Raw genomic sequence first — 10,493 nt, 5'->3', positions numbered from 1 at the left:
AAGTTATAATATGTTAAAATTAAATGTGCATAATTAAAAAATTATAATATGTACATAATTATAAATACAATATGTTAGTACATAATTTTAATAAAATTATGTACTAACATATTGTTTTGTGTTTTAGTAAGGGGTCGTCCATAAAGTACATACGCTTATTTTTGTCCCCCCCTCCCCCTATTTGCAATACGCTTTTTTGAGTACCCTCCACCTCCCTAAAAGTACCTATGCTTTTAATCATTTATCTAACATTTTATGATATTTTTTTAAATTTAGTGTCTCCTCTCTTTTATAATTACTGCCCTCCCATCTCATATATGCCATTTGCAGACCCCCTCTTCCCCTCCGAGCGTATGTACTTTATGGACGATCCTTAAGGAAATATTTATATACATACATAGGTATATGCATGCATATATACACACATATTTGTATATATACTGCAAGACTAATCTATTGTTGTGTGTTCCAACAAATTGCTTACATAACATTTACAATTTATGGTTATATGTTTTATATTTTTTTTACAAGAGGAAATGCTTTCTTTATTTAACTGGAGTTGTTCATGCTATCAAGACTCTGATAAATGTTGGAAAAATGGAAAACTTTATTTATATCTGCCAGGTTTAATATTTGTTGAACTAAAGTCAAATCAAGTTGTTCATATACCATTTAACACAGTTCTTGCTATCGAAAAAGGAAAGTCAAGTTATATATACCCTTGTATACTAATTAAATTTAAGGTGGGTTGCTTATATTTTTCTTCCTTTATAAACAGAAATAATGTTTTCAACATTGTTCATCATTTTTGGAATGGTTTAAGCCTTGAAAAGAATAATCCAGATACACAACATACCTTGTAAGAATATAAATTTAAAGTATGATAGTATTACATTTAATATTATGTAGTATATATATATATATATATATATATATATATATATATATATATATATATATATATATATATATATATACATTTATGGGCATTTCCAAAAAATCATACGTATATATTTTGTCTATTATTTTCATAATAATAAAACTGGCAGTCTCTAATTTACTCTCATTTGATTCTAGCCTATATAAATATTTTGTAAACAAAAAATGGTAAACATTAGCAATGTTAACAAAGAATAAATTAAGTTGGAATCCGAATCACGCATGGAACAGAAAAACTCAATTTTTAGTTACTAGAGAAATAAACTTTAATTCCTCAGAAAATAAAAGTTTCAGCGGTATTATTTCTTAAAAAAAAATAATATTTGAAACAGAAATTATAGCTTTAGAAACATGACACAGTGGGCCCCCTCAATTTACAAATGGTCAAAACAGACTACTTTAAAGCTGTATAACTTTTTTCTCCCTTTCAACAAGTGTCTCATTTTTTCTGGGTAGTTCTCTCTTTAAAAAAGTGGTTTTTTTTAACTTGTGTTAAATTAGAAAAAAATGATGACCTCCTCAACTTTGGAAAAATCCTAAAATTGCTAAAATATGCCAAAAGATAAGTTTTCTGATTAGCTACTACTGTTTGCAATAAATGGGCAAAATATATGTCCTCTCCTTGAGCTGGTCTTTATAATAGATAGGGGCACAAATAAAAGGGGCAGTAACTTTTTAGAGACCTTCATTATAGTTTAAATGAAGGTCTCTAAATTAATTTATATATTTAGATACTTAATATCTCTAAATTAATTTCAAAATGAAACCATTATTTCTTTAAATTCTATTTTATATAGGTAATCGGTGGTGTTTATGTGGTCTGGACCCCCCCCCCCTCCACTCATTAAGGTAAGGGGGAGGGAGGAAGGGTTTTGGGGTGGCACCAATCAAATCCAACTAACTTTTAGTAATTTAATTAACTTTTGTTAATTCCCTTTTAAATCCATAACATATATTTGGTGGAAAATCTGGCACACATTTTTAATAGTCACTATCAAAATTCGAATCTTATGGTAAAAGCATGAAAAAATACAATAAAGATCTAATGGCCTTAACTGTATATTCATTAGAGAAAATGAATCATGTATGTTTCATATTAGAAAATGAATGCTTGTATCTTTGTAAGTTGGTTGCCCCCTTCCCCCTTTGATTGGTGCACTTGAGCTTTCGAGCAATTTGTCGGGTGGAATGACCATCAATCTTGCTTTTCAACTTGGTAATATTGGTTTTAGTCATTATTTTAGCTTTTCCACCAGAACCAACAACATTGAAATGTAGGAAAAAGGCAAATAAAAACTTTGTGTTGTTAGAGCGTTTCAAGCTTTTTGGATCCGTAAATGAAGTTTATTAATCAAACTAAATCATTTAATTTATTGTGTTTAACCTGATCAGAGCATTTTGTATTTTTCAAAATTCAAATGTTATATAATAAACTTTCAAATACATTTAAAATTCTAAATTAAAAATTATGAAAAATTAAAAAAATTTTTTTGTTATTGCTTCGTTTAAATATTAAAATATTTTAATAAAAAAGAATTGATCTGTAATTTTTGTTCTCAGCAATATTTTTATGAATATTTTGTCACTTATTTACATTTTTTTTTGTCACTTATTTACATTTTTTTCCCCCAAGTTTTATACATGTTAACTCTTTTGCTGTGGTTGGTGCATATGTGTATCGACATTTTTAAAATTTACGTAAAATCAAAAAATGTATTAAAAATGGTTCTTTAATATACCAAAACGTATTTAAATGTTTGTAGCTACTTCCTTTGAAAAGAAAATTTACCTGTTAACAAATTTTATGGTTTGAGTGTGGTTATCAAATTAGTTATAGTGAATTCTCAATGAAAAATTTCATTAAAAAGAAACTAAAAATTAGAAAAATTGGTTTGTAATAAGAATGATACACATGTGTGCCATGTTTTCCTCCCTCCTTGAACAATTTTATAAAATCGCATCGTCTATTATTTAAATTATAAAATCACATTAAATAGATAGTATATATTATTTATATATAAATTTATTTATTGCAGCTATATCCGGCACCTATTTCAACCACACACACACAAATATATATATATATATATATATATATATATATATATATATATATATATATATATATATATATATATATATATATATATATATATATAGAGAGAGAGAGAGGCCTTGGCAGGTGTAAATGATTGCACAAATGGTAAAATGCCTGTAAACAATATGCCTTTGCAAACAGTGCTTGCACAGGCGATCAGGATTTTTGCTGACTTTTTTTTAATATTTTAATAAAAAAGCTTGAGGAGAAAATGTAATTGTTATGATAGTTATTATGTTTTAGTAATAGTTATGCTAGTTACAATCTAGTTTTTATGATTTTCTAATATTTATTTATCCAAGCATTTTCTAGAAAAATAGTTAAGAAAAAAATGTATTTGATCAAATATTTTTAAACTCTATTCTAGTATATATTTAGATTGCTTTTTAATTAAAATGATTGATAATTTTATATTTTTTTGCATTTATACTTATTTTCATATATATAAAGTTCATTCCTTACTTTTCTTTGTGAATTTTTTCTAATTTGAAGAGCAACTATAAAAATATTGTGTATTAAAAAAGTTCCTTTGTTTATGTAAGTAAAATATGAGTCAACCTTAAAACCACTAATAAATTTTGCTGTTTCATAGAGATCATCTGCCATTTCTGCTAAGGCTTGTATATATATATATATATATATATATATATATATATATATATATATATATATATATATATATATATATATATATATATATATATATATATATATATATATACTTACACTTACTTTAAATGACTTTGTTTTCAGAAATAATTTTTAATATCTTCATTGTAATTTTAACATCAATTTTTATCTAATTTATCTACTTACCCCTCTATAGATCATATTTAAGTGGATTTTTTATTTTGTATTGAAGCACCCTGTTTCAATCCACCTAAAGAAATTACTGAGTGCCTAAGAAAAGATGGAAATAGAACTCTAGTTTGTTAGGATAGAGCATGTGAGGGATTAGTCAATAGGAGTGTATTTTTAGCTATCACTGATACCTAGATAAGTGTTGGGTTTAAGACAGCATTTATAGTGGAAGATCTTTTGTATACATTTTACAAAAATATTATTACCATATACTTATCAGATTTACTTTTTTAAAGACTTTTGTGAAAGTCAATAAAAATTTCACTTTTAGTGTCTCTATATAATCCCCAATCCTTGTATGTAATCCTTGGTTATAGTATTATATTGTTGACTGATCACTGGTGTTTACTGAGACACAACTGCAACAGTAAAATATTTGTCAGAGCATTTTCTTTATTTAAAAAAAAATTCTTATTGAGACACTCAATAAGAATTTTTTTTTAACAAGAATTTGTCAGTCTCAACAAGAATTTGTTGTGATGCTAGAGTGTTTCAACAAATTCTAGTATGTACAAAAATAACTTTAAGTATGACTAATTTATATTGTTTGATAAATATAGTTTGCTTTTTATTTTTTTATTTCCTTAATTTTATGCACAGTGAAATGTGCATAACCCTAGGCATAACAGGTTTTTAATTATTTTAACAAAATTTTCAAATTATTTTTAACTCGATCTAGTAAATTAGATAGAGGTTTCAAATAAAACTGTAATAAATTAGAAATTTCAATAATCATTTAAAAATTTGTTTGCAATATATGGGTTACAGTAATTACTTTAAATTGTAAAGATTCAATATTTAGAAAATACCTAGTATTTATCAACATATGTTTAATTTTTTTAAATAAGCGAACTGACATTTTAATAATTTTACTGTTACATATATTTTTAGTAAATAAATGTGACTACTTGCATTTTAGACAAAAACCTGATAAAGATATAGTGCAAATTGCACTTAATATTCAGTCTACACTTAACGATGCTGCTGTGTCTCTCCACAACCAAGGAAAACAGCTTGATCACACAGTTGAAAAGTTTAATAATTTGCACAATGATCTAACAGTCTCAAAGCGAATTCAAAGAGATCTCGAGTCTTGGTTTGGTGCATTTAGATATAAAGGAACTTTTGTCAGTGAAAATTTTGTTTCTTTAAGAGATGATTACATACTATGTTATGCTGAGAAACTTGTATATGATGTTCTTGTTGGAAATGATGCTGAAGAAAGTCATTTTCCTGGGTGTGTGATGTTTGTTGACGCTTATCTTAAAGTTACAAATAAAAATTCAGATGTTTTATTTTTTAGTTCAGTTGATAGTATTTCTCAAATAAATTTTCATTCACCTTACAATGCGACATTCAAAAAGCATATTTTTGGTAAACCTGATCAAAAAGTTCATCTGATATCATCATCGTTACCAAAAGTTATATATTTGCTTGAAAAAACACATTCGTATCATGTAAATTATGATGACCCTAAACCTACTGATTCTTTTGGTCCTAAACACGAAGATGTTGAAGAACTATTCTTAAAATTTAACAGTTTAAAAAGTAAGTTCTTAAATTTTTTATTTTTTTTTTAGTTTATAATTTTTAAATTATTAATTTTGTCAGATCTTATGTTTTTACAGTTTTATAGCATGGCACAGTGGGCCAGGTGGTAGACAAAACCTCAAAAAAAAAATTTCGAAATACTTCCAACTACTTAGTACATTATATTTATAAGAGCATAATGTATGGTTTAAAACATTATTTGTAGTTTAATTGTACATCATAAATGTACAATTATTATTTACAATTGAATATAATGATAAATTAATTTTTTATTTTTTTTTAATATACCATAACAACATAACTATAACAACAAATAACTTTTAAATTATTTAACATATGCGAAATTAATTGACATATTATTAAAATTTAATTTGATAGCTTTTCAAAAAATACCATAACAAATTCCAAGGTCTTGTATTAAAGTCACAGTTTTATTTTGAAATATAAAGGTAAGATTCTTGTTTATAGTATAAAAATATTATGTTAAAAGTGGCTCATATAGTTTAGAACCTGCTGGAACAGCATATTAATGTTAGAATAAGTTAATACAATATATGTACAGCCTGTTGGTGCTGTTTTATTCTGCTCATAGCTGCCCCTTTAGGTTTGGTAAACATTTAAAAAATATATACTGTTGTAAAATGCTATTCGCGACAAACCTATTTTTTGGTTTGTTGTCATTATTAGGTGTTGTGCTTATTGTACTGGCCTAATTAAATATATCTGAAATAAAAATAATGGCCATATTCATGTTATATTAGTTTATAGTGGTTACACTAATAATTTTAAATTAATTTTTTTGTAGTTGATATGAAGATAAGTGATGTCCATAACCGTATACGGCATGACCAACTAAATCCGAGTGATAAATCATTTTCTTTGTCTGTAGAAGCTATTTTAGTCTCTATGAATTTGGGTTCTACTGGGTGTGCTGCATTTTTAAAAGTTTATCAAAAGAAATGGAAGGATGCAAAACGAGGAAACATAAAGTTTGAGAGTAAAAATAAAAATTGGTTGACTCAGGACTTTAAATCTACATACAGTAATAATATATCTAAGCCTGATCATTCTAGTCAATTACATAAGATTGGTGGAAGACCAAGTTGTTCCTTTAAAGTTGCTTCTGACAAAACCAAAAGGAGAAGACTTAATGATATTATAAATAATTTTTCTAGTGATGAGTTGCTCCACTCAGCAAGGCTTAAATTAAGAAATGAGTATAATTATGAGGCTGCCAAGCAAGTTGCTGAGATATCAGAACCTTCTAGTCAATTTAAAAAGTATACACCTGATGAAGGTCTGGCATTAATTATAGATGGTGGCATGTCAAAATCAACCTACCAACTTATGAGAAATGGAGCTGAAGAACGTGACTGCCATATATATCCTTCATACAACAACATAAGATTGTCCAAAGCTAAGTGCTATCCAGAGAACATCTTTGTTGATGATTATTCAGCACATGTACCACTACAAGAATTATTAAAACATACAGTAAAAAGACTTTGTGAGGTGCAAGCTCCTGTGATCAGCACAATGCTAGATGGTTTGACCCGGTTGACTTTGCGTTGCAAGGCTGGGTTTGATGGGGCTACTGGGCAAAGCATGTACAAGCAAATTAGTAGTGAGGAAGCTGGAGATCGTAACTTAAAAAAAGAAGAATCTCTGTTCATTACCTGCTTAGCACCACTAGAACTCAGTGGGTTCTGTAATAACAAAAAAGTACTATTATGGCGAAATGAAAAGCCATCATCTACTGCATATTGTCGTCCAATAAGATTTTCTTTTCAAAATGAAAGCAAAGCAGTTGTTATAGAAGAAGCAAAATATTTAGAATCTGAAATCAAAAAATGTGGTGTTTTTAATTTTACTTTTAATGGAAAGGAACTGGTTGTCAAAAGTATTATTGAACTGACCATGATTGATGGCAAAATTCAAACTATTCTGTCTCATGTGACTAACTCAACTCAATGTTGCTCTGTGTGTGGTGTGTCTCCAAAAAACATGAATAATTTAGAAATGGTGCTGAAATTGGACAATTCTAATAATTTAGAATTGAAATATGGTCTTTCTAGCCTGCATGCCTGGATTAGGTTTTTTTGAGATGGTATTGCATATTGGATATAAACTAGAAACTCAAAAGTGGCAGTCTAGAGCTATAGAAGATAAAGAAAATGTTATGCAAGTGAAGAAACGTATACAGACAGAATTTATGAACCAAATGGGACTAGTTGTGGATTTCCCAAAAAGTGGAGGATCTGGTAAGTGAAATTACATAAATACTTTTATATAAATCATCAGGTTAACTATCACATATATACAATTTGTAGGTACCAGTGATGATGGTAACACTGCCCGACGAGCCTTTGCAAACTATCAATCAACTGCCAAAATTTTGAAAGTAGATGAAACTCTTTTATTTTATTTTTACATCATACTAGTCACTTTATCATCTGGATTTGAAATTGACACTGTCAAATTTAAAGAGTTCTGTATTACTGCTCTTAAACTTTACATATCTAAGTATTCCTGGTATTACATGGCACAATCAGTACACAAAATTTTAGTTCATGGCCATTCCATCATTGCTAGACAGTACTTGCCAATTGGACTGATGTCAGAGGAGGCCCAAGAGGCCTGTAACAAGGATTTTAAAAAGTTTAGGGAAGATTTCAGTAGAAAGACTTCCAGAATTGACACAAATCGTGACCTAGTTAACAGGCTACTTGTATCTAGTGATCCTGTCATAACATCATTAAGAAAGTGTCATAAAAAAAATGGTAAGAGTTTAAAAAAATACCCCAGTGAAGTTTTGGCTTTGCTGAGGGAATCAGCTCCACCTTCTTCTTTTTCTTTGTAGCTAAACACAATTTGTTGTTTGATTTTTAAAAAAGGTTGATATTGAAAAAAACTATTTTTTTACTACCTAAGCCAATTAAATGTCTTTTATTTTATTAAAAATTAAAATATTCTTGTTAAAAATAAATATTATTTCATATATAATGATTATTTATATATCTAAATAGGTTTGTGGACCAATTGGGTAATAATTAGGTTTTGTCCACCACTTCCCATATACCTGGCCCACTGTGCATGGGTAAAAAGTTTTAAGTAATTTAAAATGTTAGTTTCATTTTTCAATTTTTTTTTTAATCTTATAAGAAATATTTTTGAATTATCTGAATTAAAAAATTAAATTAAATTAAAAAAAGAATATGTTTTATTTGATGAAGTCTGTTTTAACATTACTTTTTAAGTTATGCAATAATCACAAATTTGTTATTAATTTCATTGTGCAATTTATTAATAATTTTACGTTATTGATATTTTGGTTTTATTAAATAAAAGTGACAATAAGTTTATTGTGGTTTTTTCATGCATGTCAACTATCATTTAATATTTAAAGTGTATTGTTTTCCAAGAGATGAAAAACTAAAGTGATGGAGTTTTTTTAAAACAAAATAATGGAAATAGGTTATGATATCATAAAGTTTTTTTTTCACTAAAAGTGGATTTGAATTACTATCATATTATATTCTACATCTCTTTACAAAAGAGGTGGGAACCCCTTAGCAGGATTAAAGATTCAAAAAACTCCTGGAAGTCCCCCTCCCCCCTTTTTTAAATGACATTAGCTTCAAGTCACAAATGTACTCTAGGTAAATGGAGAGAGGTCAAAAAAGAGATTAAAATGGATCATGTTGGTAAGTTTTTTTATTTAGGAGATGTGGTCGGATTTTTTAAGATTTAAGTCGATAATGTAAAATACAGGTTCATAGGTGAATTTAATATGTTTCTAAGTTCTCTGTTTTTTTTTTCATACGTTCATACGTGACCTTAAATGTGTTTCTGGGTTCTCTTTTATTAATTTAAAATGATAAGACTTTTACTTGCGTGTACAATTTATGTTATTTTAATGTATTTACATTAAAATAACTTAATTCAGAATTTTTATACAAATTTTATTTAACTCGATTTTTTTTTATATAAATATAAATTTTACTAATATAAATTAATAATTTTATAACGTAATTACATTTTAATATTGTTCTTTTGAAAAAATATTTTTTGTCTTATCTTCCATGAGCGGCAGTGTATATAGGCACACAAACACACACAATACAGTAAACAAATTAGTGTTGTTGTTGGGGAGGAGAGGGGCAAGTTTATGATCAGTTTTGAGCGCTATTTTAGCTTGCTGTACCACTGTCATTTCTATTTCTTTTTCTTATATAATTGTATTTGTAATATATATATAGATTATAAAATATTATATAAAATTATAACATAAATAGTGTCAAAATTTATTTTTCCTTTAGAAAATAAAAGTTGTGAAATTCCAAAAAACAGTAAAAGTTTAGAAGAGCCTAAAAATCACGAACATGCTGCTTTGCAGATATCTTCAATTCTAACTAGCGTTAAGTCAATGGCGCTGGAAATCTCATTGGAGCAGGATGCTCAAATAAAGCAAATTGATGCACTTGCTGCCTCTGTAGAAAAAGCTAACTGTAATATTAAAAACAACGAGAAAAGAGTTCAAAAAATGACTTGAAAATTAACTTTCCGATTAGTTATTGCAAAAAAAAATTTAATATTTTAATATGTTTAAATAAAATTATTTTTGAAAATAATAAGTTGTTATAAATTATTATTATTTCCATTTTTAAAATTTTAATAAATTATTTAAATTTGAACTTTAAAATAAAACGTTTAAAAAAAAAACTCTCCCCCCAAAAAAATTTAGCCCACCAACTAAGCTCCTTGTTAAAGTGTAACCTTCCTCGTTAAAATGTTAATTCTGTTAGCATTTAACGAAGCAGTTCACGCCGCCTTCTTTACCGAGGTAGAGCAGAAACGGAACCTCGGACTTGTCAAATATGAAATCAACGCCCGAACAGCTGATTGTTTGATTCTATTTGACGTGATTTTACACATTGGAAGAGTAACATAATACAAATTTGGACTTTTTAATGTTTGATGTTTAAAAAGTTTATTTAAAATTATTATTAGGTCAAAAAGTTCATTTACGGCGTAAAAAATCAAT

The 10,493-nt window shown here is 27.4% G+C and overlaps 2 protein-coding genes across 3 annotated transcripts; both read left to right on the top strand.

Moving 5' to 3' along the window:
* Positions 1–377: 377 nt before the first annotated feature.
* Positions 378–10,077, top strand: LOC100201994 (synaptosomal-associated protein 47). Of its 2 annotated transcripts, XM_065810895.1 has the most exons (4): positions 378–859; positions 4,818–5,446; positions 9,109–9,153; positions 9,769–10,077. In XM_065810895.1, the coding sequence occupies exons 1-4, from the start codon at positions 501–503 to the stop codon at positions 9,999–10,001; spliced, it is 1,266 nt and encodes a 421-aa protein (XP_065666967.1). In that variant the 5' UTR covers positions 378–500; the 3' UTR covers positions 10,002–10,077. The 2 variants fall into 2 exon arrangements, with proteins under 2 accessions (XP_065666967.1, XP_065666968.1); XM_065810896.1 differs by lacking the exon at positions 9,109–9,153 and having other exon boundaries at positions 380–859.
* On the top strand, positions 5,468–7,982 carry LOC136087603 (uncharacterized). The gene is made up of 2 exons (XM_065810893.1): positions 5,468–5,898; positions 6,255–7,982. The coding sequence occupies exon 2, from the start codon at positions 6,260–6,262 to the stop codon at positions 7,550–7,552; it is 1,293 nt and encodes a 430-aa protein (XP_065666965.1). The 5' UTR covers positions 5,468–5,898; positions 6,255–6,259; the 3' UTR covers positions 7,553–7,982.
* Positions 10,078–10,493: the final 416 nt, after the last annotated feature.

The sequence above is a fragment of the Hydra vulgaris genome, chromosome 11 (genome assembly GCF_038396675.1).
Source record: "Hydra vulgaris chromosome 11, alternate assembly HydraT2T_AEP".
NCBI lineage: Eukaryota > Metazoa > Cnidaria > Hydrozoa > Anthoathecata > Hydridae > Hydra > Hydra vulgaris.
This window is presented reverse-complemented; position numbering and strand designations above follow the sequence as displayed.

Coding starts and splice junctions, on each gene's coding strand:
- LOC136087603 (XM_065810893.1), top strand. CDS start 6,260: ATGAAGATAAGTGATGTCCATAACCGTATACGGCATGACCAACTAAAT.
- LOC100201994 (XM_065810895.1), top strand. CDS start 501: ATGGTTATATGTTTTATATTTTTTTTACAAGAGGAAATGCTTTCTTTA. Junction 860..4,817: donor CCAGATACACAACATACCTT/GTAAGAATATAA, acceptor CTTGCATTTTAG/ACAAAAACCTGATAAAGATA. Junction 5,447..9,108: donor AAAATTTAACAGTTTAAAAA/GTAAGTTCTTAA, acceptor AATGTACTCTAG/GTAAATGGAGAGAGGTCAAA.